At 38.4% G+C, this 27,503-nt stretch overlaps 1 protein-coding gene across 9 annotated transcripts in view; it reads left to right on the top strand.

Annotated features, from left to right (window-relative positions):
• Positions 1 to 1,502: 1,502 nt before the first annotated feature.
• GIT2 (GIT ArfGAP 2) overlaps positions 1,503 to 27,503 on the top strand; it is a 47,634-nt gene continuing 21,633 nt past the window's right edge. For 4 of the 9 annotated variants that reach the window (XM_074321570.1, XM_074321569.1, XM_019757455.2 and 1 more), the window contains exons 1-12: positions 1,527 to 1,718; positions 5,781 to 5,914; positions 7,516 to 7,628; positions 8,256 to 8,361; positions 9,934 to 10,020; positions 10,157 to 10,287; positions 11,975 to 12,069; positions 19,251 to 19,296; positions 20,407 to 20,458; positions 23,825 to 23,897; positions 24,149 to 24,246; positions 25,034 to 25,145. In XM_074321570.1, coding sequence (XP_074177671.1) covers positions 1,667 to 1,718; positions 5,781 to 5,914; positions 7,516 to 7,628; positions 8,256 to 8,361; positions 9,934 to 10,020; positions 10,157 to 10,287; positions 11,975 to 12,069; positions 19,251 to 19,296; positions 20,407 to 20,458; positions 23,825 to 23,897; positions 24,149 to 24,246; positions 25,034 to 25,145 — 1,099 coding nt within the window. In that variant the 5' untranslated portion in view covers positions 1,527 to 1,666. Of the gene's footprint in view, positions 1,719 to 5,780; positions 5,915 to 7,515; positions 7,629 to 8,255; positions 8,362 to 9,933; positions 10,021 to 10,156; positions 10,288 to 11,974; positions 12,070 to 19,250; positions 19,297 to 20,406; positions 20,459 to 23,824; positions 23,898 to 24,148; positions 24,247 to 25,033; positions 25,146 to 27,503 lie in introns of all 9 variants that reach the window. The other 5 variants (XM_019757458.2, XM_019757452.2, XM_019757464.2 and 2 more) reach the window with 4 other exon arrangements.

The raw sequence follows: 27,503 nt of genomic DNA, 5'->3' as shown, positions 1-27,503 counted from the left end.
CCACAAAGGCTGCTTACCAGAGTACCAAAAGTCAAAACAGTACCTAGCCCATAATGCGCATCCAATATTTGCTGAATGGAGCTCATAGTTGTGTTTACATATGAAGAATAAGTGAAGAAAACAAGATGAAATCAGTATAACTAAGCTGACTTAAAGTGGAGTCTGTATAGTCAAGCTGACAAAATTGGTTTGGACCATGTGAGCTGACTCATAAGGAATAGATTTTATTTTACTTTAACTTACCTAAGGACTTAAACCGTTGAACTTTTCAGTTATGCATAGATAATCCTCTGAAGGACGAAGGAAAGAATGTTCACATGTCCAGACCTCCTGACAACCATTATCCAGACCACCTAACATATGGAAGAGCACCATCTCAGACCAATCCAGAAGCTAAGAATGCAGGACTTATTCTTCGCAAGAATGTATTTTTTTTTTATAAGAACCATGAACTTTTCTCTTCAGAACACTATGGGTGTTATCTGGTAGTATTTTCAATTTGCAAATCCTAATACGTTTGAATAAATCTTTGTCGTGTATTTGTAGTCAAAGCCTCCTGACTCTTTTATGCTGGGTTGACACACATCACACACACAATAAATATTCATTCGCATTAGGACCACATCTCTTCTCTCCTTCACACTGATTAAACTAATCTCATTGTATTTATCTCACAACGTCCTATAAATTACTCTATCTTATCTATTCCTATTCTCAAAAAAAGTGATTATAAAATAATAGTAATACCAAATACCAATAATAACAGGAGCTGTTATTATTGAGGACTTACTCTGAAACAGGCACACCACACCTTTCTGTAAATTATTCCATTTGTCCTTATCTAGATAGTAAATATTTAGCTTTGCAGGTCATATATGAGTTTTGTTGAATATTCTTCTTCCTCTTTCTCTTCCTATTTTTCTTCTTCACAAACCTTTGAAATTGTGAAAATCATTCTTAGGAAGCAGGCCATACAAAAGCAAATTGAGGGGTAGAGGTAGATAACACATCTCCATTTTGCAGATGATACTAAAACTGCAGCCTAAAGAAGCATCTAACATATTTTTATTTTACTTATTTTATTGTAGGTCTATTGCAGTAGAATGTAGGCTCCAGAAGGACAGGATTTTTCTCTCTTTGTTCACTGCTGTTTCTCTAGTGCCTGGAACAGTGTGTGGAACATAGCAGGTGCTCAATAAACATTTGTTGAATAAAGGAATGAATACATGAATTAACTTGGCCAAAATTATACTGTGTGACTTGAGTATTAATTGCCTCAGTCATGTTGTGACTGCGTAGTCTGGTCATTAGATTTTGCTGCTTGCGCTGGTATTAATCAGTGTTGGGACAAAGCGAATCTCTTCTAGGGAGGGAAACCCAAACTCTAGATTGGTAAGTATGACATAAGATGTTGGGGCACATATCTGCCCTCACTCAAGATGGAGATAAGGCAGCGGTACCTTTCCGGTCACATGACTGCCGGACGCCGAAAGGCGCCTCCCCGCGCGTGCGTGCTGCGCCCCGGCTGCGAGGCGCTGAAGGGAGAGGCGCCGCCGCCAGCCCCGCGGAGAGGACCCGTTAGAGCGGAAGCGCTGCCGCCGCCGCCGCCACTGTCGCCTTCGCTGTCCCGGGGCCCCAGGTACCCGGCAGGTAGGAGGTGGGAGCCATGTCGAAGCGGCTCCGGAGCAGCGACGTGTGCGCTGACTGCAACGGGCCGGGTGAGTCGCACTGGCCGGGCCCGCTCCCCTCAGCTCTCCTGACCCGGACCCCTGCCCGGGGACCGCCCCCTTGGGTCGGGCGGGTCCCGGCGGCGAAGCCCCACACCCCATGCCCGAGGTCGCGACAAGAAGGAATCGGGGCGGCTTTGGGACAGGAGCCGTCCGGGCCTGTCAGAGCCGGGCGGACAGGGGGCCGCCGCCCTCCGGTACCTCTCGTCCCTCTCTTCCCTGTGGTCTCCTCTGTCCCAGGCCGAGTTGGGTGGCGGCGGGCTCGGGGCTGGGGCCACTTCAACAGGAAGAGGCTTGGGCAATCCGCGGGAAGGTCAATTACAGAAGTAAAATGCAAGCGTCCTCCTGACTGCGGCCCCCAGAGGCTGCAGGTGTCACCCTCCTCTCTCCCCCACCGCTACCTGGAGCCCCGCTCCGCGAGGGGGCCCTGCCCGGAGTGGGCGGCTTTCGCCGCTTCCCTCCACGCAGATGCGCCAAAGGACCCGTAGATGATTTCCTCACTCCTGACATTCGGGCTCCCACTCCGCGGGGGAGAATCGCCAGGATGTCGCGGGTCTTGCAAACGCAGCCGGCACTTCGGAATCTGTGCTGCTTTTTTGTGCAATGTATGTCTCAAGTTCGGCGATCTAAACGGCGTGAATTCAAACTACATTTTGCCTCTGGGTGACCTTGGGCTGATGACTTCGTTTGGCCGAGCCTTGATTTCCTCATTTTTCCAGTGTGGATGGTGGGGAGTACCACACTTAGTGGTTAGGAAGATGGAATGAATATTCTTAGGATCATCTCATCTCAATATTTTTTTTCCCCTCGTATTGTGTTCTTTAGTACAGAACCTTTGCAGCCCCTTAAAGCTACAGTTGAATTTCTGAATCGTGCATTAATTACAACTTACAAAACGAAGAAACAAATACAAAATCTTTGGCAAATAGACATATTTGGGCATATGGGGGCATTGAAAGGTTAAAACCATTCCTCCCATGCAAAATTTTCAGATTTCAGAGTTCAAGTCCATCTTAGCAATTGGAATTGAATTGACAGGTCTCTGCTGTTTTTCGGTGTTTAGATTTATCTGCTTTGAATTTGAAGTAATTCAAAGGTAAGATGGCTTTCTTGGCACCACAGCGACCAATAAACAATCTTAATGAAATCATTGAGCAGCCGTGTTTTTGCAACTGTGCTAAACTTCGTCTTGTCATATGGAAGTGGACTGATTTTAAATAGTACTATGATAACTCAAACCTTATGTGGTTATTTCATGGCCTGTATCGTGCCAGTGGGGTTACCAGTTTCCTTTGAAGATAGAGAGGAGGGCGGAGGAGTTTAGAAAGAGGAGTTTTATAAACCAACTGAGTGTGGGTTATACACACTCCATCGTTTTCTCTAAAAACGTTATTTGTTCCACTTCCTTATTTTCTTGCCTGTTCTCAGTTGAGCTGTCTGTGTGTGTTTGATTCATGTGAGTCTAGCTTCAAACTTCCTCTTGGAAATCGTATTCTTTACTGCTTAATGGATGATATCTGGGGCAAGGGAAAACTGTGGCCTAAATACTACCTGGCACTTCGGCGGTGTTTTATGCATTTCAGAACATTTTCTCTTCCACTGTATCATTTTAGTTGTCTCATATGCCTAATCTACAGAGACTTGAGTCACTTCCTTCCTGTTTTGAGTATAATTAGTTTACCTTGAAATGTTCTGTGAACTTGAACAGCTAGGAATTTATGCTGCTTTTTCTGCAAAGCCCTAGTGAAAGAGTTACCTTTAGGATTAAGGACCTTTTAGAGAGTCTGATGAATGCTGAGGTCCTCTCCCCAGAAAATGCATGTGTACTTACTCTTTCATACGGAATTTATGTTAAGATTTCTTAGTGGGGTCACAGACATTTTTAAAACCCATTTATTGTATTCCTGGGGCCCAGGTTAAGTATCCCTGGCATTAAACATTCAGATAAACGGGAGTGCTCACCCAACATCATTCATACAAACTCGATTTGGATTTTACTGTGTTGTTAACATTCTAATATTTGTTCCATGGGATTCTGATCCATGATGTTAAAGTGATTAATTGAGAACCTTGCTTAATGTGTGTTAAATGCTTGCTGTCTTGTTCCTGTTTAATTTTCTCCAAGAACATTGTGAATCATCTGAGTGATATGTGAAAACTAAAGCTGTGATTCAAAATAGTCTGGTTTTGTTTGTTTTTTTGGTCATTAGTAGTGGTACCATACTGCAAAAAGTAATGTTATGTATCATTGTAGGTATCCTTCATCTTGATGTTTCCGATCTTTGCTTTTTATTTGTTTATTTTTTCACTGTTCAAGGTTTATTTGGTGTTTTAGTTGATATGACACTTGGATAGTTGGCTGCATTATTTATATGTAGACTTTTCTTTTTACATTATATGCCAACGTACCCTACTCTGATATATATAGGACACAAAGTAAGATTCTTTAGAACAGTTATGTACAAGCCAATCTTTGCTTTTTAGAAGGATGTAGTAGTACTGACAGAGTTGTACTTCATTGAATTATTTTGTTTCTGTTTTATTTCCTGACAAACATTTAACCATGATCACATCTTAGTAAATATTTCACTTAAAAAAAATGAATCTAGTTCAATTTAAATATATCCTACTCTGTGTTTAATTACCTGAAAACTGCTGAGATTTTCACTATAGTAATATAGTGTTCATGTGAAACATTCAACATTTTAAGTATTAACAATCAAAAACTTTTTCCAGTGGTCACTTTTTAGTGGGCTCTTGAAAATATCTGAATGAGCCTTAGAAATTAATCTGTAACAGCTAACATTTCTGAGTACTTACTATATGCAAGCAACTTTACTCACTTTTTATATCCTCATTACCCTGAGATGTATTCTTATTCCCATTTGATCTGCGGTAAGGATAACTTGCTCAAAAAAAATAACTTGCCTGAAATCACTGTCCGAGAAGTGGGAGAGTTGGGGTTCAAACCCTGGACTGCTTGTCTCTAAAGCCAATCTTCTTAACCACCACACTCTTAGACGCCTAGGATTTGTCTTTGATTGCAATCCCATAACTTTTCATTTTATGGTTGGGAAGGGTTTGAATAAACTGTTAAAAATGGTAAAGATGGTACACATGCATTTTAAAAATTTTTGTGGACCTTGAAGAATTTTTAAATATAACCTTTAGATCACGCAGCTTGAGTAGCACCTATTGTCACCCCCATTGTGAGTCTGATGAAATGTAGGTCTTTTTTTTTTTTGGCTTCTAAATATTCAGTTTCCTTCCCCAGTGTGAATTAGTCTTTGTTTCAATGGATGTCTTATGAAGTTCTGTGGGACTTCATGGGAAAAAAAGTATTATACACACTCCAAAAATATTACTTGTTTTTATTTTACAGCTCAGCTTCTGTGAAGCTGCTGTTATTATAGATCTGTTCTTTCAGATCAGTTGCAAGATGGACTCAGTAGTTTTATTTAAAACAACTAATGAATATCCTAGAACATCCCCCAGTGGAGAGGGCGAGGTTTCCCAGTCCGTCCCCAGAACCATTGCAGCTGAACAGTTTTATAGTTTTGTCACTCGCAGTTTTCTGCTAAGCAGATAGTCACGTAGATTTGTAGCAGTCTTTTCACTCCTCAGAAAGTGCTGTGTGGATTATTCACTGTCACAATTATATTACCTTGCCGTTTGTGAAGATGGCTTTAAAATGATTCATCTGTATTCTCTCAATTTGCTTCTTTCATGTTGAATGAAGGAACATATATCTGAGATGGTAGATCCCATTAGAGTTTCATACTGTGGCCATGAACCAGAAAGTAGCTAACTGCTTAGTTAGGATTTCAACTCATGTTTTGGTTTCAATGAACATTGTACCCAGTCAGCCAGGATAGGTGGGATCATCAGACAAACTCACCGGCTTGATATGTTGATGGTAGCCTACTAATACTAAAACAGCAAACATGTCCTTTTTTTTTTTTTTTTTGAACTATGCTTCAGTCATCTTTTGCCATCTGGAAGTAAAATATCCAACTTGTATCCTCGCCTCTGAGATTTCATTCTTCCTTCCAGATCCTTCCTGGGCATCAGTAAATAGGGGAACTTTTATATGTGACGAGTGCTGCAGTGTCCATCGGAGTCTAGGGCGCCATATCTCTCAAGTAAGGCATCTTAAACACACACCGTGGCCTCCAACATTGCTTCAGGTAAAGGATGAGAATTCTTCTTATGGTTTGTAATTTAAGTTTTTAGGGCTCATTGTTTTAGCAACTAAAATTTCTCCTACTCTACTTAAATCGTACAAAAATGTTTGAGTCATAACTGAATAGAGGTTCTGTGCCCAACAGTGCTGTGTGTGTGTCTGTGTGTGTGTGTCTGTGTGTGTGTGTGTGTCTGTGTGTGTGTGTGTGTGTGTATTGAAGTCATCATTTAAGATTTTGTTCCTTCCTAATGTAAATCTTGTCCCAATAGATCAATTATAGAAAGACAGATACATAAATAGTCATTAAAATTTCTTGGTACTGTTTCAATGCTGACTTTCTAGAATGTCTCCAGAAATTGTTTTCAAACAGTCTATCTTTTCCACATACCACGATGAATGTTTCTGAAAGCTACTGCCTTAGAAGCTTGTTCATTAATGTACTTATTCCTGAGTATTTGCTAATATTTTTAGAACATTTTTTCCTGCTTTGATAGAAGCATGAACTGGGAATTCTCAGAAGTTTCTGAAACATCTGATTTAAGTTTTCTTAAAGTTCTTGTTACTAGTTAGAGACCAAATTCAATTAATATCTTTTGATTGATTGCCTAACACTCTGCTAGGTGTTAAGTGGGTTGTTTTATTTGGGGTTCAATGTCATGTCACCTTTACTTCTATTTTGGGATACACATTCTTCAAGTTCTGTTGGAACTAAGAATTAAGCATGTGTTTCTCCTTCATTTGTCTTGAGTACATATTTTACTAAATCTATGGCAGCTGCACGACACATCCCTTCAACATGTCTATATGGACCAAGGGACCAGAGCAAGTGGGTTTGGGTTTCTGATGTGACACTATCTCCACTAATGTAAAAAACAGATAGGGCCATGTCAGAAGTCATGCTTTGAAATGAAATTGGGAGATTTGCTTTATTACTAACTTTTGCTCACAGATTTCTAATAGCTCATTCTCATGTGAAAGTGGGTGTTTACTGCTCTCAAGTCTGTGTTTACAGATTTTATTATAGGATATGAATCAAGTCCAGAGATGAGTAGTTTAAAATGCCAGGGTTGACCCTAAAATAACAATTCCCAAAGAATGGCACATGAACCACCAGTGAGTAGTACTCAAGACAGATGTAGATAATACTCAAATATTTATTTTAGTGGTTGCATTATTTTAATATATATAAGAAAACTATAACTAGCACATAAAAACCATAATTGCTAGTAAAAGTTTTTTTTAAAAGTGAGTGTTTTTAAAGAAAAATATTAAGTGGATAGTGCATGGATTGTCAAGAATCTTACAAATAGTATTTGGATAATCAGTCTTGGGAAACCCTGCCCTAAAGTGTCGAAGTATTCTTCCTTCATAATCTATAAGCACAATATATTCAAACCCATGTAGGTATTTAGCTGTCCTACTAGTCAAACCTGAATTCTCGGTACAGGTTCATCTTTCTCATTCTAAAATCAGAAATTGATGTGCGTGATATCCCAGTTAGGCTAGTGTTTATAATGGGGCTTGGTTTTCCTAGCTCAGTTACTGATTCCCACTGAATATTTGTGGAAAGACATTAAAATATGATTTTATACTGCTTGGTTTTAGATGGTTGAAACCTTGTATAACAATGGTGCTAATTCTATATGGGAGCATTCTTTGCTGGACCCTGCCTCTCTTATGAGCGGAAGACGTAAAGCTAATCCACAGGATAAAGTACAGTGAGTGGAATGTTTATAAATACCTTTATTTCTTTATAACACATGGGGCCCACTGAAAGGAGTGCAGCTGTTTTTGACCAGCCTCCACAAGGGCAGCACAGGAGGTGGTTACCCCAATTGTTCATTGAGCTGGTTTCTATTGGAAATGCAGAACAAGGCTGGGCACCGGACCATCTCTTTTGCATGGTTCCCCAGCACAAGTCAGTGGTTTCTCCAGTTTGAGACTAAGACTTGGAAGTTGTTGATGTAATCAGATTTAATCTTAGGCATTCAAACAAGAGGCTGTCAGACCAGAAATCTAGGCTTTGGGCTCCACGCTGCCTGATGCCTCAAATATAAGATGGGATGAAATGCTCCTTCCTCACAACGTTGCTAGGTCAGTTAAGAAAATTACACAGAGAAGAAAGATGCTGTACCAAGCTGGTATTCTGCAGTTCTGGGCATTATAATGACTAATACATGTTTTCAGACTTCAGGTCTTACCCACTGCTGAAACTTTTTCAGTATTGTTCATTTTATTCTTGAATGGGGGATGTGGGTCACTTCCTCTTCTTTTTACACTCTAAAGAATGGGGAATGTTGTATCTGAACTGCAAGTGAACTGTTTTCTTTTTGTTTTCCAACCAGTCCTAATAAAGCAGAATTCATCAGAGCCAAGTATCAGATGTTAGCATTTGTCCATCGCTTGCCCTGCCGGGATGACGATAGTGTCACTGCCAAAGATCTTAGTAAGGTGGGTCACACGTTTGAAAATCTCTAAAATTGCTGGATGAAACCGCATATTGTTTTGTTTGGAAAAAAAACTTTCAAAGGAAGAAAAGAAAAACAAAACAAAAACTGCTTTCTATTCACTAAATCGTAACAGCATTTTTGTTTTGTTTTGTTTTGTTTTGTTTTTTTTGCAATTGGTTTTGTCTCGAACCTTACTTCACATGGCAGCCATTCATGTTAGTAGAGGTGTGGGCAAAGAGGGAAAATAAATATCTAGAAAACTATTTGTGTTTTTCAGATATGGTTTGAAAATTACATTCTGTACGTTTTTCTGTTTATTTTATTTTGAAATAGGAGCCATCTCAGGGTTTGTTTCTAGAAGGGACTAGAAAGTTTGTGGGGTTTCTTCAGGTTTCTAGATTGCATACTGAGTAGGATCTTCAGGAAGCAGGGTGTGACTCAAAGCTGTAGTACATGGGATGGTTTATTATATTTGTAAAATGAGTAGATGGTTTTTTTTTATGTGGGCCTTTGCATGTTTTTGAAAGATGCTCCAAGAAATATGCATCTTTATGTTCAAAGCACTGCCTTTGGCAAATGCTCACACAGCATGGGCACTCACAGTTCAGAATTTGAAACTTGGCGTAGAAATGTATATTTCTTTGTTTCTTGTTATTTCCGTTCTTGTTACTTCTGTTAATTAATAAGATGTAGTACGTGTTTTTTACCACATTTTTAAAAAATAAAATAAATAAACTTAAAGGAAGACTTAGATACAGATGTTAGGGTAGATTTCTTCATTCCTGTGGAGAGGGTTATTGCATTTTCTACAATTCTAGGTTAAACTTGAAGGAAGGCAGCTCATCTTCTGAATATATAATCACGTTTCTGCAGTGGTACAGAGTTTGGTATACCACAGGCCTATTTCCCACCCGGAAAGACTTCATTAAAGCACTGGACACAAGGCCAAGAGTAGCGGTGTGGAGAGGGTGCGGTACAAGGCAGAACCCCGCAGTTTGCACAGTGGAGGATATGAAGTCCTAAAGCCCTAGGTTCAACAACAACAACAAATAATAATAGTCGTAGTAGCAGCTGTATACTTGGAGCATTTTCTATGTACCAGGCTCCATGCTAGGCACTTTATTATATCATTGACTCCTTATAGTAACCCTGTGAATAGTTGTCATTATCATCCCCATTTTAGAGATGAGGAAAGTGAGGTTCAGATGGCTTAAAGAACTCCCTCGAGGTCACACAGCTTGAAGGGTGTATGGTTTGAAATTCAGGTCTGTTAGAGTTCAGAGCCAACCTCAGCCACCTCCTTATCCTGCCTCTCCCTCAAGGTCTAATTGTGCTACTTAGATAGGTCCTGCGTTTGGGCAGGTTCAGTTTCCTTATCCATAAAATGGGCCTGACCCTGCCTTAGTGCCCAAGGCTGGTTGTGACCAACAAGGGAGAGATTGCTTCATCTGACTTACTTACCTAAAGAAAGATTATGTGTTACTAAAATAGTGCATTAAAATGGTCTGCCAGCTGCTCTAGGATATCACTCTTCACACTTTTCACAATATACTTTTTTGTTTGTGTTTTTCAGCAACTCCATTCAAGCGTGAGAACAGGGAATCTTGAAACCTGTTTGAGGCTGTTATCTTTAGGAGCACAAGCCAGCTTTTTCCATCCCGTAAGAAAGCAGGGATTATCCACATATTAATTTGAAACTGAGTGGGTTGTGTTCATGTAGTCTTTTGTTTATTTTCTTTGCTTGTTTTTTCCTTCTTTCTTTCTTTTTTGGTCTACTTTCTATTAATGATCCTTAGGAAAAAGGAAATACCCCACTCCATGTTGCCTCCAAAGCAGGGCAGATTTTACAGGCAGAATTATTGGCAGTATATGGAGCAGACCCAGGCACACAAGATTCCAATGGTAAAACTCCTGTTGATTATGCAAGGTAAGAGACCTAGATTCTTGTCACTTATCTCTATTTGGGCTTATTTGTGTTGTGTATGATTCATTGTTAAATGGCTAAATTGCATATGCTTAACATTTAACCTCTTTAAAGATTTACATTTGGTTATTTTGCAGATGACATTGTAAACGCATATGAGCTCAGAACCTAGCAAAGTCAGGCAAGGTAGAACCATTAACCAGTGAGCTTAGCTTCCAGTCTTTCATGTAATCCTTTATAGCACTGTGGGATTTGAGACACAGAGTCCAAGTATCAAGAATGGCAGAACCCACTCCTCAATTTTTTGATACTTTTAGTCATTGCTTAAACTTAAAACAAATCCATATGGATAGATAGATATATGATTAAACAAATAGAGTAAAATGTTAATTGTAGGTTTTAGGTAGTAGACATCTAAGTGCTCGCATAAAATTCTTTACATTTTTTGTTGTTTAAAAAATTTGTGAAATGCTGAAAAGTGAATAAATAAATCCATAGGTTAGTCTTGAATATCATTTAAATGACAGAGGATGGACTATCTTTCCTTCTTTTTCCAAATTAACTTTATTAACTGCAAAGTACTATACTATGCTCTGCAGAAAATAAAATGGGTGAAATGACAAAACTGCCCTCCTAGAATTTACTGTCCCGTGGAGGAGATGATTCATAAATGCATGAAAGAGTTAAATGAGGCAAGCTAATGTGGAATTCATTGCCAAAATGGATAACTGGATAGCCACTAAAAAAGAAAAAAGCTTGGGCAATTAAATGATGATGTACTATCAATTGTAGGATACTCCTGATTTCACAGATGTTAAAAAATGAGAAAAAAAAAGATGGGCATCACAGAAATCAGAGATGGGTGGTAGGCTGGAGAATATTTTGTAGTGCTTTAAATGGAAGGAAGAGAAACTGACAGAAACTAGTCTTTGTCTTTTAAGAAGAGAGCCCTCAGTAAATGATGCTTACCATCTCTTACCTTGGAATTTTTTCATGTGTGCCTTGCATATAATAGTCTCTCAATGTAATTTATTTATGTGACTTCTTAATAAAAGAATTTTAAAAAGCTGAAATATTTATTTCACGAATGAAGGGAGGCAAACTTAATGTTTTCTGTTATGGAAATTGAAGATAAGGAGGTGAAAGTAGCTATGGGTGTGGATAGGTTGGTCTATCTCTCCCTTGAAGTGGTTGTTAAACTCTCAGGGAGATTCAGACTGGTCATCAGAAGCATCTAAAGGAAGGACCTTGTTTAGAATACTGATGTCCACACTCATCCCATCCTTACTGACGTGGAATTTCCAAGGGTGGGGCCTGGACATCTGTATATTTTTTAAAGCACTCTAGTTAATTTTTGAGACTCTTTACCCTACACCACTTATTAATTTTATTTTCTACTTCATTAGATGAAGTTATTCTTTATCCCTCTTATGAGTCCTTGAATTTATTACTAAGTATTCTGTCTTGTAAATTAATAAAGGAGAGGGAGTAGTTCAGATTGTGAAAACAGTTTATAAAGGTGGGAGTCAAAATAGACGTTAACAGTTTACCTCACACAAAAAGGTTGATTATTCTAAGAAGTCATGTTTGATCAATCACTCACGTGTCTCAGGAGACATCTCTGTACTTTTCTATTCTAGAGCCAGTGTCTGGTGAGTGGTATAAATGGTACTTTGTTTTCTCTTGCTAGGCAAGGAGGGCACCATGAGCTGGCAGAACGCCTTGTAGAAATACAGTATGAGCTGACTGACAGACTAGCCTTCTATCTCTGTGGCAGGAAACCAGGTGAGTGAAAGGACAGGGGCCTCTCCACACCTCCAGTCAGTCAGTCTCTGGGAAAACAAGTTGGGACACTATTACTTATGACCTCTGCTTGAACATATCCTTAAGAAAATTGCAAATAAGAATTTCTGTTTGAAATGATAACTACAGCATTTTCAGTTGTATGTAGACAATGTCGGTCAAATCTCCTCAAATTCTAGTTTTTAAAACTTTATTTTGGCTCTAGAGTAGTGACTGTTTCAAGCATCCAAACATCGAACCAAAACTGAATGTGGACCACAGTTCTTGCACATAGGGGGACAAGGAATGGAAGAGCAAAACAACCACTTCTGTAGTTATTTGAAGAATTCTGCTATCTAAGGAATGGAAAAAAGTCCAAAAGTGAACTTTGCCATTAGCCACCTTTATTTGTGAGGTAGACTTGGGGTTGGCAAACCATGGTCCATGGGCAAAATCCAGCCTATCACCTATTTTTTTTTTTTAAGATTTTATTGGGGAAGGGGAACAGGACTTTATTGGGGAACAGTGTGCACTTCCGGGACTTTTTTTTTTTTTTCCCAAGTCAAGTTGTTGTCCTTTCAGTCTTAGTTGTGGAGGGCGCAGCTCAGCTCCAGTTGCCATTGCTAGTTGCAGGGGGTACAGCCCACCATCCCTTGCGGGACTCGAGGAATCGAACTGGCAACCTTGTGGTTGAGAGCCCGCGCTCCAACCAACTGAGCCATCTGGTAGGCAGCTCAGCTCAAGGTGCCGTGTTCAATCTTAGTTGCAGGGGGCGCTGCCCACCATCCCTTGCGGGACTCGAGGAATTGAACTGGCAACCTTGTGGTTGAGAGCCCACTGGGCCATGTGGGAATCGAACTGGCAGCCTTCGGAGTTAGGAGCATGGAGCTCTAACTGCCTGAGCCACGGGGCCAGCCCCCCCATCACCTATTTTTTAACTAAAGTTTTATCACAAGATAGCCACGCCCATTCTATATTGTCTATGGCTATTTTTGCACTACAGTGGCAGAGTTAAATAGGATGAGTAGTTGTGACAGAGACCATATAGTCACAAAGCCTAAAATATTCCCTATCTGGCCCTTTACAGAAAAAGTTTGCTGACCCCTGATGTAGGCTGTCCACATACATGTATACAGTGGTTCTCCACCCTTGTGGAGAGTTAAGAGCCCCTGGTGTGGTTCCAGTTCCTGGTGAGATGGAGTAAGCACACTCCACCCTGTCTCTCCTGAATACAATGAAAACCCCTGGACCAAATGAATGGCGTAGCTATCTAAGCACTCTAGCTGGTGGGTTAGGGAACTCAAAGTACCATCAATCTGGTGGTGCGTGTCCTGTTTATTTTATTTCTGAGATGGCCTCCACGACAGCCTGAAACCTGGAACTACATAACAGATGCAAAGAAACCTTCTTTCTCCATCTGGTCCAAGGAGTAGGAAATGGAACTCCTACAAGACAGAGAGTAGGGAAATTCCCCTGGGTTTGTTTGGGTTTTTTTTTTACCCCTTCTTCCTTTTCCCCCTATTCTAGTCCCTAAGCCATCCTGTGGCTGCAGTAGTGGCAACAGCAGTGGCAGTGCAGGTGCCTAAATCTCTGACCAAGAGCGGGGTGGGGTGAGGTGGGGGAGTCCTGATTGTTTTTATTTTTCTGTTCTCTCACCACTTGGCCTAGTAGGCAGAACCTAACCTGGTCACTTGCCTGCTAAAACAAAAATATTAACATTCTCCATAGAATTTAAGGAAGACTCAGAGTCTCACAACATAATATTCAAAATGTCCAGGATACCACCCAACGTTACTTGATATATGAAGAACTAGGAAAATCCCGAAGACTTGCAAGGGAAAAGGTAGTTAACAGATGCCAGACGACACAGTGGTTGGAATTATCAAACAAAGATTTTAAAGCAGACAATAAAATCATACTCTAAGAATTATGAACCTTCTTGAAACAAATAGAAATATAGAAAGTCTCAGCAGAGAAACAGAACATATAGAAAAGAACCAAAGAGAAATATTAGAACTGAAAAATACAATAACTAAAATTTTAAAACTCACTGGATGAGCTTCTTATAAGTAGATTGGAGATGACAAAGAAAAGAGCAAATGGATTGAAAATAGATCACTAGAAATTATCCAGCAATAGAGAGAAAGAAAAAAAAGTGGGAGGAAAAGAACTGGACAGAGCGTCAGGGACCTATGGGACAGTATCAAAAGTTCACGTTTGTAGCATCAGATTCTCAGAAAGAGCTCAGAAAGAGTGTGGAGCAGAAAAAGTATTTGAAGACATACTGGCTAAAAATTCCAAATTTGGCAAAAGACAAACTTATAGATTCAAGAAGTTCAGTGAATCGCAAACAGAATAAACTCAAAGAAATTCTCATTCAAACACATCAAAATCAAACTGCTGAAAACCAAAGAAAAAGAAAACATCTTGAAAGCAGCCAAGGAAAAAAATGACACATAACATATAGATAAATAATGATTTGAATGACTTGATTTCTTATTAGAAACCATGGAGATGAAAAGGAAGTAGAACAATATTTTTAAAGTGTTGAAAGAAAAGAATTATCAACCTAGAACTCCATTTTCTGTGAAAATAACCTTCAGGAATGAAAGCAAAATAAAGACATTTTAAGATGAAGGAAAATGAGAGAATTAATTGCTCTAAGAAACATGCTAAAGAATTCTTTGCATGGAGGGGAAATGAAACTGGAGGGGAACCTTGAAACCTCAGGAATGAAAACAGAACAACAATAATGATAAGTATCTGGATAAATATAACAGACTGTGTTTTCCTCTTAAGTTCTTTAACATATGTATGACAGTTTAAAACAAGAGTTATAACATTGTCTGGTGGGATTTTCAGCATATGTCAATGTAATACATTTGACAACAACATAAAAGGGGGGAGAAAATTAGGAGATAAGATTGCATTCTTAAAATGGTAATATGTTATTTCTAAGTTGACTGTAAAAACTTATGTATATTATAATTCCTAGCACAACCACATGAAAAATAAACTATAATGATATATGGTTGAAAACTCTAGAGATAAATTAAAATGGAATATTAAAAATTACTCAAATAATCAAAAGATATTTTGATTCAAAAGATTCAAAAAAAGAGAGGAAAGGGGAGAGAGAGGAACAAAAAACACTGAGGCCCAAACAGAAACTAAATAAAGTCAGACTTAAGTCCAAACATATCAGTAATTGCGTTAAATGTTAATAATCTAAACATACCAATTAAAAGCAGAGATGATCAGAATGTATTTAAAACAAAAAACACACAGTAACTATATGCAGTGTATAAGAAACCAATTTTAAATGTAATGACGTACTTAAGTTAAAAGCAAAAAGGTATAAAAATGTATACCATGCAAACAATAAGTGAAAAAAGCTAGAGTGGCTATGTTAATATCAAACAAAATGGACTTCAGAACAAGGAAGATTATTAAGGATAGAGAGAGACATAACATGTTGATAAAAGGACCAATTCACCAAGAAGACATAACAATCCAAAATGTGTTCACATCCAGCAACAGAGCTTCAAAATACATGAAGCAAACTTTGAGAGTAAAAGGAGAGAAGGTCGAATCCAAAATTATTGTTGGAGGCTCAACAGTCTTCATTTATTAATAAATAGAACTGATAGATAGAAATCAGCAAGGATATTGAACTGAAACCATACTGTCAACCAACTGCATTTAGTTGACATTTAGTATACTCTACCCAACAACATCATTCCTTTCAAGTACACATCGAACATTCACTGAGATAGACCATACCCTGGGTCATAAAACAAACTTCAGCAAATCTAAAAGAATTAAAATTCTACAAAGTGTATTCTCTGACCATAATGGAATTAAGCTGGCTATAACTAGAAAGTACCCAAATGCTTGAAAATTAAAAAAACATACTTCTAAATAATCCATGGGTGTTAAGAGGATAAATTCTTACATTGGAAAAGAATAAAGGTCTAAAATCTTTATGCTTCCCCCTCAAGAAACTAGAAAAAGAGCAAAATAAACCCAAAGTAAGCAGAAGGCAGGAAATAATAAAGAGCAGAAATCAATGAAATTGAAAAAAGAGAACAGTTAGAAATCAATGAAACCCAAAGCTGATTCCTCAAAAAGATCAATAAAATTGATAAATGTCTAGCCATACTGACAAAGAAAAAAGGAAAGAATATGCAAAGTGGGATATCACTACAAATCCCACAGGCAGTAAAGGGTAATAAACACTATAAGTAACTCTATGCACATAAATTAGACAACTTAGATAAAATGAACCAATTCCTTGAAAGTCACAGACTACCAACACCGACCTCAGAAGAGATATTGAAAATATGTAATTCTACATTTTAAAGAATTTGTACTTAAAAAAAAAATGCTGTTAAAGAAAATCCCAGCCCAGATGACTTCACTGATGAATACTGTAAACAAGCTGAAGTAGTGTTGCTATATAGCAATGCAGTAAATACAGTCTATGACTCACATGGTTTGCTGGCTTTGCAATTATTCTTAATGCATATTGTTAACTGTTTGGAATTCACATTTCAAGTTTTGCACATAAAATGAGATTATTCTACCAACCATTTGAAGAACAAAAACATCAATCCTGCATGATATTGTTTTAGAAACTAGAAAGGGAGGAAACCTTCTCAAGTCATTTTGTGAGGCCATCATTATTCTGATACTAAATCCAGCGAAGACAGCACCGAAGAATAGCCCTTGTGAACATAGACACCAAAATCCTCAACAAAATGTTAGCAGATTGAATCCAACAATATATAAAGAGAAGAATACAACATAATCAAGTAGAATTTACAGGTTTGCATGATTGATTAAATATTTGAAAATTAGTTATTGTAATTGTAATCCATCACATTAACAGACTAAAAAATGAAAACTATGTAATCTTATCAGTTAATGCAGAGAAAGCATTTAGAAAAATTCACTATTTTTCATGATTAAAAAAGAAGAAAAAACATAGCAAACTAGGAATAGAAGGGACTTCTTAACCTGATAAAAGAGTATCTATGGAAAACCTACAGCTATCATCATCCTTAATGATGAAAATTGAATGCTTTAGCCCAAAGATCAGACTTATTCAACACTGCACTAGAAATCCTAACCAGTGCCATAAGGCAAGAAAATAAATAAAAGGTATACAGATTGGAAAGAAACAACTGTCCCTTATTCATAAATGGGATGATTTCTGTGTAGAAAATTCCAAGGGATCTACAATAAAGTTTCTAGAACTAATAAGTGAGTTTAGCAAGGTTGCAGAATACAAAGTGGACAACCAGAAATCAATCATAGTTCTGTAGACTAGCAGTGAACAACTAGAAACTGAAATTAGAAAAACAATACCATTTACAGTAGCTCCAAATTAAATGCTTAGGTATAAATCTAACAAAATATGTATTGGGTATATATACTGAAAACTATAAAATGTCAATGAAAGCAAGCAAGGAGGACTTGAATAAGGAGAGAGATATACTGTGGGTATGGATTGGAAGACTCAGTATAGTTAACATGTCAATTCTCTGCAAGTTAATTTGTAAATTTAATGCAATTCAAGGATTTATTGTACACATTGACGTGCTGATTCTAAAATTTACTTGGAAATGTAAAGGAAATAGAATAGCCAAGATAGTTTTGCAGCAGACAAATGGGAGGAATCACACCACCGAATTTTAAGATTTGCTATAAAGCTCTACTGTACTCAAAACAGTGTGGTTATGGTGAAGAGATAAAGATCAATGAAACAGTATAGAAAATCCAGAAATAAAACCACACAAATATGTTCAATTGATTTTTGACACAGGCAATTCAATCTAGGAACGATAGTCTTTTCAATATATAGTGTTTGAACAACTAGACTTCCATATGCAGAAAAATGAACCTCAACCTAAACCTCACACCTTCTATAAAAATAAACTCAAAATGGATCATAGATCTAAATATAAAACATAAAACTATTAAACATAAAACTATTAAAACTAGAAAACCTGGGAGAAAATCTTTGTGGTCTTGGATTAGGTAAAGTACTTGGATGTAACACCAAAAGCATAAGCTGTAAAAGAAAATACTGATAAATTGGACTCTGTCAAAATTTAAAACTTTTGCCCTTCAAAAAAACTAGTTAAGATAGTGAAAAGACAGTCACAGACTGGGAGAAAATACTTGGAAATGACATATCTAACAAAGGACTTGAATCCAGAGTATTTATATCTAAATATTTAAAACTCAACAGTAAGCAAACAAACAAGTAATAACTGGGCAAAGACGATATACAAATGGCAAATAAATAAGCACATGAAGAGAGAAGCTGAGTACCATTAGCCATTAGAGAAGTGCATATTAAAACCACAATGAGATACCACCACATACCTGTTAGAATTACTAAAAAAATTTTTAAAAAAAAAAGATAATTCAAGCGCTGGAAGAGGGGGAGCAACTGTAACGCTCATACATTGCTGGATGGAAAACAAAATGATAGAGCTACTCTGGAAAAAAGTCTAGCAGTTTCTTACCAAGTTAAACATGCAATTATTTATAACCCAGCAGTCCCATTCCTAAATATTTACCCAAGAGAAATAAAGACTTATGTTTACACAAAAACCTACACGTGAATGCTTATAGTGGCTCTACTCATTGGCGTGTGACTAGTGTTCTCCAGAAACTAGATTAGGACTGAGTCAGCCAGCATTGTAGGAAACGGAGCCCATGCCTGGATCTGCCAAGACCACCTGCCCCAGCCCTGACTTTTATACTAATTGATTTATTTGAAGGTGAACCGCTAAAGCTCAAGGAAGCTCCACCCATGTCACAAGAGTTTATGGAAGCCTGCTGTGAGCTAATTCAGCCCCCTAAATGTTCCTTCCATGGTTTAAGAGCATCAGTTATATTGGGGGTGAACAAAGCGTAAGGATTAGGGTGAGCGTTAAACTTTCTGCTTAGTGATGTCTGGACGTTTGTACTAGAAGAAAACAAGGATATGATCCTTGCTACTGGCCAGGTCTTTGGGAATTTGTAGCCAATCTGGCAACTTCTGTCTCCTTACATAATTCATCATTATGGGAAGATACTAATTGCAAAACATAAATTGAGAAAATGTGGTGTTCCTTTACCAATCTTATCAATGTTTATATGAACAAAACTTTGGCTGATTTCTGTTTCAGATCACAAAAATGGACAGCACTTTATAATACCTCAAATGGCGGACAGGTAAGGCCACTGAAATACAATTAATTTTATCTGTCACTAACATTTCCTTGGATGTATAGTATTTAAGTATATTATATTTTGTGTTTAACAAAGCCCATACATTTTTCTCTTTTATGGCTATACAATTTGGAAATAAGACGGCTGTAAGTAAACCACCATATAAAACTTAAGTTTGAAAGAGCATAAGTTTACTCATAAGAAAATGGGAGTCAGTGATATTGTCACAGTTTTAGCCAGTTGTGACAGTATACTGTGTCTATAGATTACAGAATATTTCTGTACTATAAGAGAGTATATTCTTTGTAACACTGAGCGGCAACTTTTGTTGTTGTTAAAGGCTAGACAGTAAATATTTTAGCCTTTGTGGGCCATACAGCCTCTGTCACAACTACTGAACTCGACTGTTGTCGATGAAAGCATCCGTGGACACTATATAAATGAAGGGCATACCAATTCCAATAAAATTTTATTTCTGGATACTGAAATTTCCATTTAATATAATTTTCACAAGTTATGAAATATTCTTCTTCTTTTGTTTTTTCCCCCAGCCAGTGAAAAATGTAAACACTATTCTTAGCTCATGGGCTGAACAAAAAGTGGGCTGTAATCTGCCGATCCCTAGTCTGTAAGGTCAGATGAGTTCATGACTGCCGGAATGAACCGTTAATTTAGCCAATTACCTTTGCACAAATACTGTCAAGAGATTATGAAATTATTAGTTGCTGTTCCAGATATAATCTTGCCATTCTAGTTTTTCATGTTCTGCCCTTTCTGTATTCTATCGTGCTTTTTTTAATACTTCGAAAATTGACTTTTCACACAAAGAACCTGGGGATTAACCTGGCAATAACATTAATAGTTTTTGTCTTTTAGTTAGTAGGTGACGATTATTCATTTTACCATGTTACATGATTATGGTATTTCTAGCAGTTACTTTCACCAAGTTGTGCTGTTCAGAATTTCCTCACGGATTCTATTGGGCTATAGAATTGTTGGCTCAGACCATGCCCATGAACTGTAATTAATATCTTGATCCCATGGCTATCTTAATCTTCTGCAGAGCTCACAAAAATGATTTTATTTGCTTATTAGTTTTGTACATTTTCTTAGCAGCCTGGATTTGTCTGAATTGGCAAAAGCTGCTAAGAAGAAACTTCAATCTGTGAGTATCTTTCTTTCCTAGTGAACTCCAGTATGGGAAATGTATCCTGCTAATTCTTATTCTGGGCTCATTGCCTGTTGCATCAGATGACTGTGTTTCATACTCTTAGATATTGTTAAATCAGAAGCAGACCATGTAGTATGTAGCGATGAAGACGGGAAGTGCTATTAAGTTGAGTAGATCCGGTTTATTGGCTCTGCTTCAAATAATGCCATTTTTCTGTCATTTTAAAAAGTGAAGCCTGTGCCTTTGACAGTAGGAAGTTGTTTCTCCTTGTAAGAGTTCCCTGTTTCTTCCAATGTAAATGAGTAAATGGGACACACTTCTTGAGATTACTTCCTGAGACCTTATAGGATGGTAGAGAAGGATAAAAGCTGATGCTGTCATGGTGAGGACCATAGATTCACTTGCTGCCATTGGGATCCAGCCACCATTATAACTACCACGCATATCCCATGCCATTCATCAGAGCTTTGCAGATGTATGCTTTTAAAAGCTGGTGGTCCTGCCCTGGGCATGTGCTCAGAGTTTGCCCAGTTCTGCAGGGCAAACATCACTTTAATCTGACTGTTTCTTTCCAGCCTGCCCATCTCAGCCTTAGTCAGGAATCCACTTCTCTGGGAATGATTTCTCTTTGTTTAGTCCCCACAAATGAAGCCTCACCAGGGCGCTTCCCCAGCCGTTTTCACCACCAGATTACACTCCTCAGCTGTTCTCATTGCTCTCAGGATCAGAACCAAGAGATTCTTCTTTGCATAACCTTTAAGGGCATCATCCAACTCTCATCTTTCCGTTCTTGTCCTCCTTCCCATCTGGTTCCCATTGTGTGTGTGTGTGTGTGTATACGCTTACATATTTCGTCATGGGTTAGTACTCTGAGGCCATGAGCTGTCACCTTCAAGGCCTCTTTCAGGAATCCTCCTCTGCCTGCAGCATTCCCCTTTTCCAGCTTCCATCCCGTTCATCATTCAAGCAGCGGAAATACGACCACCTTCACAATGTAGGTAGTAGTTTTCCCAAAACCCAACTGAAATTGCAACTCGCATAATTTATGATTTTCTCTTTATTCCCCTTTTCACAGAAGACCCTTTACTAGAACAACATATAATATTAAGTACTAAATATTACAGAAAATGAATTTATCACTACTAGTATTTAACTGTAATATGAAATAAATATATTTTATGCAATTTGTTTGGTGTCTCTGTGTTCTATATCTACGGTTTTGTGTGTCTGTGTGTTTTATCGCCTTTCTTAAATTAAGGAGATCATACAGTAAGGTAATTATGATGATAAACTTTGGAGTCAGATGACACTAATATTCTGTGATTTCCTTTTAATTACTTACAGTATGTAAGCTAATTTTTATTTTAAATAATTCCAACATTATAGATAAACCCAAGCTCCCTTTGACTATCCTATATTTGCTAGGCTGAAAGCTACATTGAAGCTGAGGTTATAGCTATACTAATCTCTAGTATATGGCAGGCACCAGATAAATCTCTGGAACACAGCTGAGTACAGCCTTCCAGAACTTGGGCTCTGGGTCAGACTGGTCAGGTACAGAGCTCAGCTCTGACAAGCTTCTCAGCGTCTCTGAGCCTTGGTGTCCTCTCCTAGGAAGGGAGATGCAGATCAGGGGTCACAAATCAGACATGCTCGGTGAAGGTGAGCTGCCACTGTTACTGATCCTACCCCATGGTCTCCTTGGCACAAGTGAGAAGGAACATATACTCACAGCTCTTACCAGTGCCAATTCAGTACTGATCCTACTATATCTCCCTCACTCCCTCCATCTCTGCCACCCTCCTTCCCTTCTTTCCTTTCTTCCTCCCTCTCTCCCTCCCGCCCTCCCTCCCTAATGAAAAGCTGGGAGAAATTTAATAAGACTAATGTGTTCTTTTATTTAGCAAATGTTAACTTTCTGAGAGACTTAAACTTGGATCTCAGATCCATCATTTATTGGCTTTGTGACTTTAGGTAAGCTACTAACTTCTGTGCTTCAATTTCCTTGTCTGTAAAGTGGGATAATTGTAATTCCTATCTTCACAGAGGTGTTGTGAGTATTTTATATGATGATATTAGCACAGTGCCTGGAATGTAAGCCCTCAATCAGTATTGCTATTGTATTTGTTGTTAGTGATAATAGCATCAGCTTATAACCCCTAAGAGGAAAGAGACTAGACATTTACGATGCAAGTCCAAGTTTCCAGTCCTTCGTTACCTTATGTAGCAATAAGACTGTCAGAGTTTATTTTTAGTTATAAGTGTAGTGTAACCACACGGGAGAAAATTTGGAATCATCCTTATTCACTATATTCTTAATGGATTCAGGCTCAATATTTTGATATATTCTAATTCTTCTTTTCGATGCCTCTTTTTTTTTTTAACAGAAGTGCAATCATAATTATAGAATTTTATATCCTGCTTTTTGTCGCCCAACAATGTGTTGTGCCCATTTTAACAAGTTCCCATGAGGTTCATGTAGCCAGCATTTAAAATTGCTGCATAAAACACCTTGTGGTCAGTGTGTGAGTGGATATGTACTGAGCGCCATCTCAGCGCTAGATACTGTGTGCACATGGTGGAACACAGTAGGGAATAGAACAAATCTAGCATCTGTCCTCACGGAATGGGGAAGCAGTCAACTACACAGTAACAGCTGCCAAGCGTCAGGGTGCGTTTTCTGAGGAAAATGGAGAGAGAGCTGGAACCACCCGACGGTTTAGCCTCGTCTGGGTTGAGGAAGGACCTGAACTGTCCTGCCCGTCCCCGTTGCTGCCAGGCGAGCACCTAGTCTGTGCGGGGGTTGTTTCCTTGGCTGTCCCTGCACAGCATACTGAACATGCAGGCTGTCCATTGTTGAGGACACTCAGTTCTTCTGGGGATTGGAAAGCCACTACTGAGGAGGACAGCAAACAGGCTTCCGTCTGGGTGATGGGTGATGTTTCTGTCCAGTGGCATGTTCAGTCCTCTCCAAGTAGCATGCTTTGGTGTCTTTATCCTGCCAAGGATTTCAGATCCCTTATAGCTGGGGGAACTGGCAAACATTCCCAAGAGCAGAAGAGGAGACTGAAAGGGTGATAGCACACGAAGAGTAGAGACCTGGCACCTGTGTGTGAGATAGGCACTTTCGATGCCTCTTACCTGCGTCACATAGAGCAGTGAGGCTGCTGTGGGAGGCAGGGACTCCTAGAGCATCTGTACTATGATGGAAATGTGATTGTCTGCGTAGCAGTGGGTATTTACTAAGCACTGGCTTTGGATCAGACACTGGAAATAAAAGGGTGAATAAGTCACAGTCCCCGCTCATTCTGCTGGTGTTAATCCTTGTCCCTTGTGTTCCTGATATTTTTTTACTTTCAGCTAAGTAATCATTTGTTTGAAGAACTTGCCATGGATGTGTACGATGAAGTTGACAGGCGAGAGACTGATGCAGGTGACTTGACATGTGGCTTTATCTAATAAGCTTCTGTTATCAGTGGGCAGTGACACGCTGCCAGCCTCAGTGTTTTACTTGCCCAATTTCTACTGTCCTGGTAACACGTGTGTGGACATTTACTTTTGTGTATGTTGGCTTCAAAGTGTGCTTTCCCGAGTTTCCCTAGTAAGGCGGGGGCCGCGGCTCTCAGAGGGGCAGTGGGCACCCGTGGTGATGAGATTCTATCTCTGGCTCTTTCCTCTGGCTAGTCTGGCTTGCCACGCAAAACCACAGCGCCCTGGTGACTGAAACAACTGTCGTTCCCTTCCTTCCGGTCAATCCCGAGTACTCATCGACACGGAACCAGGCAAGTGGCTGAGTCTGCAAAGTAACTAGTAGTGACCTTTTGAGAATAGCTGATATCTTGGTATTTTCTTTTCCCAGGACAGGCATTTAAAATTTTTTTGATTGATTCAAACGTTAATATTCTTTATATACACACACACAACTCACAAATTGATAACAAAAGTGATAGATGTGAATCAATGACTGGGTGAGAACATAAAACATTTCACAGAGGAAATGTAACTGGCTTTCAAATGTAAAGAGAAGTTTTAACTTCATTAGTAATCAAAGAAAGCAGCCTAAAGACATTAATGAAAGTTTCCTCAATCAAATTAATAAAGTATATATTATAATAAAGGAAACTCGTAAGCTGTTAAGGATGTGGCAAGATGGGCTTTCTCATGCTGCAGATAAGAGTTGAAGTTGCTGCAAACTTCAGAAAAGTAATTTTGTTAACTGGTTTCAGAAACCTCAAAATTAAGTACAGCTTTCACATGGGAATTCCTTATTTTTCATTTCGAGGTCTACTTCAAAACTGAATTGATATTAGAAAAAAAACATTAAGTAGAACCATTTTCTTTTTGTTCCCCAAAATAAATATGCATTGTAAGAACTTACATGTTATATAGTTCTCTTAGGAAAATGGTTTTAAACTGTTTGCAAGGAAAGTATTAATGTTTGGTTTAATTATGGCTTAATCATGCTGAAAGGTCTTTGCTGAAGTCTAACAATAGTCCAACTAGTTTTATGTGAATATTTATGTATGTTTTTACACTTGGGAGTATTTCCAATTATTTTTTCACCTTCAGGGCAGACAGAAATTAGCTCGGTTTAACGCCCATGAGTTTGCCACACTGGTTATCGACATTCTCAGCGATGCCAAGAGGAGACAGCAAGGCAGTCCTCTCTCTAGTTCAAAAGGTAACTGTTTCCCACCTCTAAATGTTCACTTCTTTGGCCTTGTAAAAGTCATACAAGTGTTAGATTCAAAGTTATAAAATAATTAAGGCAGTCATCAAGGCACAACTTAGTTAAAGCCCTATAAGTTTTATTGGTAATATGTTGTGATGAAAAGTTTACCTCTTTGAGCCCTGGTGAATTATAAATATTTCAGTGTTATTAACTGCTATTCACATTTATCTTATATATGATTTTTGCCTCTTGGGTCACCTGTCTTCCCTATAAAATTGCATCGTGCAATTAACCCAAAAGTCGCTTTAGATCTTGTTAAATTACCTAAGAAAATAAACCCTCTTGATTGAAAGTACAGCTCACCTGCTGTTGCTCACCTACAAGACTAGTTATAAATATTTAAAATGTATTACTATAGACTTTAGACGTCTAGTAAGAGTTATTGTAGTTTAAAATAAGAAGAGCATCAAGTACCTATTTCTGAGGTGCCCTGTTGAATCTAGTTCAGTAGCTCGGGGTCCTGTCTCCATGCTCAGGAATACACTTCCTCCTCAGCCCCAATACTGTATCCTCATTGGTGATTTTCTAATTACAGAATTCAGACATTTTTAAATTGTAACACATTTAAACACTATCATAAAATTAGGTTTTCAGTCAGCATCACATTTCCCAAACACAGTAAATAATCATTAACTGACAATAATTTGTGGGTTTTACTGGTTCAACCAGGAATAAATAAGTTCTAAAAAAGTTTATTAAATTTTGTTGAAGGTGCAATGATAGGGGTTCTTTCATAAATTTGGAGTCTCAAAATGTACATGTATGGTAGTTCCATTTCTAGATGTTAATTGAGGGGAAATAATCAGAGATGATTTTATATGCATTATATATAGAACACTGAAAACATTGGAAGCAAATAATAATAGAGCAACGATTAGTCACAAATTTGAATAGTGCGCAGACTTATTTTTCAGGAATATGTAGTGACATAGTATAAAGTAATATATTCGTTTTTTAGAAGGTTTAGTTTAGTATAGTCCCAGTTTTGTAAGAAAAACTTTTATATACATACATATGTACAAGAGACTATGCCACATGTAAGTACAGGTATACAGTCAGTCTTCATTATTCACCCATTCCACATTTGCAAAGTCACCTGTTCGCTAAAATGTATTTGTAACCCCAAAATCAGTCCTCACAGCTCTTTCATGGTAATTTGTGGACATGTGCAGAGCGGTAGAAAATTTGAGTCACCCAAAATACACATTCCCAGCTGAAATTGAACGAGGCAATGCTCTGCCTTTTGTTTCAACTCTTAAATTGTAAACAAGTGTCTTTTCCATGTTTGTTTAGTGCCATATTGTTCCCATTTGTGTGCTTTTTATTAGTGATTTCACTGTTTAAAATGGCCCCCAAGTGTAGTGCTGAAGTGCTGTGTAGGGTTACCAAACAGGAAGGCTGTGATGTGCCAATACTGTTGGCCATGAGCTCACTGTGAGTGAATCAACAATATATATCAAAGCGTCTTTAGACAGAAGCACATGTACGCGTAAAACAAGATTATACATTCATCAATTGACAAAATGTTGGGACCAGAGGCTCACAGGAGCCTAAACCTGTGTTTCCACTTAGCACAGTGGTTCAATGTTTGCTAATTCAGTCTTCACAGCCACTTTACAGACCACTCCTACTGCAAATAATGAGTGTATGTGCATGCTGAAGAGAAAGACTGGAAGGAGATAGAACATGTAGCAATGGCTATGAGTGATACAAATTAAAATTCCTGAAAGAAATTGGGGAAACCTGGCTAATTTGTGAAATCTCTTATTCAAAATATGTTAGAGCCTGTAGAGTCATCCCTGCTCCCCTATAGACCATACCTTTCTCTTAGGCACGTGTGTGTGTCCACTAGGTCACTCTTATGTTTTCCTGTCTCTCACTGGCATTCAGCTGACTAAATAGCAGTGTGCCTGTTCTTTGAACACCTCATTTCTAGGCTAAACTTTAATGATTTCCTTTCTATTTTAATGTGACATCACCTTGTAAACAAGTTACAGTTACAATAGAACGGTAGTTAATCTTGCATTAGCACAGCTTTATCTTCAGGATTTGGAGCTATACGCTATCTCATGGAATGATTAGAAACATGAGAACCTGCCTCCTTAACCGGAGCAGCTCTTTCCTAAACCATCTAATTAATTTGCCCACATTTGGCCAGTAGCTCAGAGGGATGCTTCAAATTCTCTGTGCAGCTTATAGTAGGCTGTGTGTCTGACTGATAACTTGCTCTGTTATCCCCATATTGGTGTGACCATAGCACTGCCATTTCTGTCATTCTCTTTCAGTCTTTTGAATGACTACACTCAA

Source organism: Rhinolophus sinicus, linkage group LG16, assembly GCF_036562045.2.
Source record: "Rhinolophus sinicus isolate RSC01 linkage group LG16, ASM3656204v1, whole genome shotgun sequence".
Classification (NCBI taxonomy): Eukaryota; Metazoa; Chordata; class Mammalia; order Chiroptera; family Rhinolophidae; genus Rhinolophus; species Rhinolophus sinicus.
Note: the sequence above shows the minus strand (reverse complement) of the source record. Positions and strands in the feature narration are given on the sequence as shown.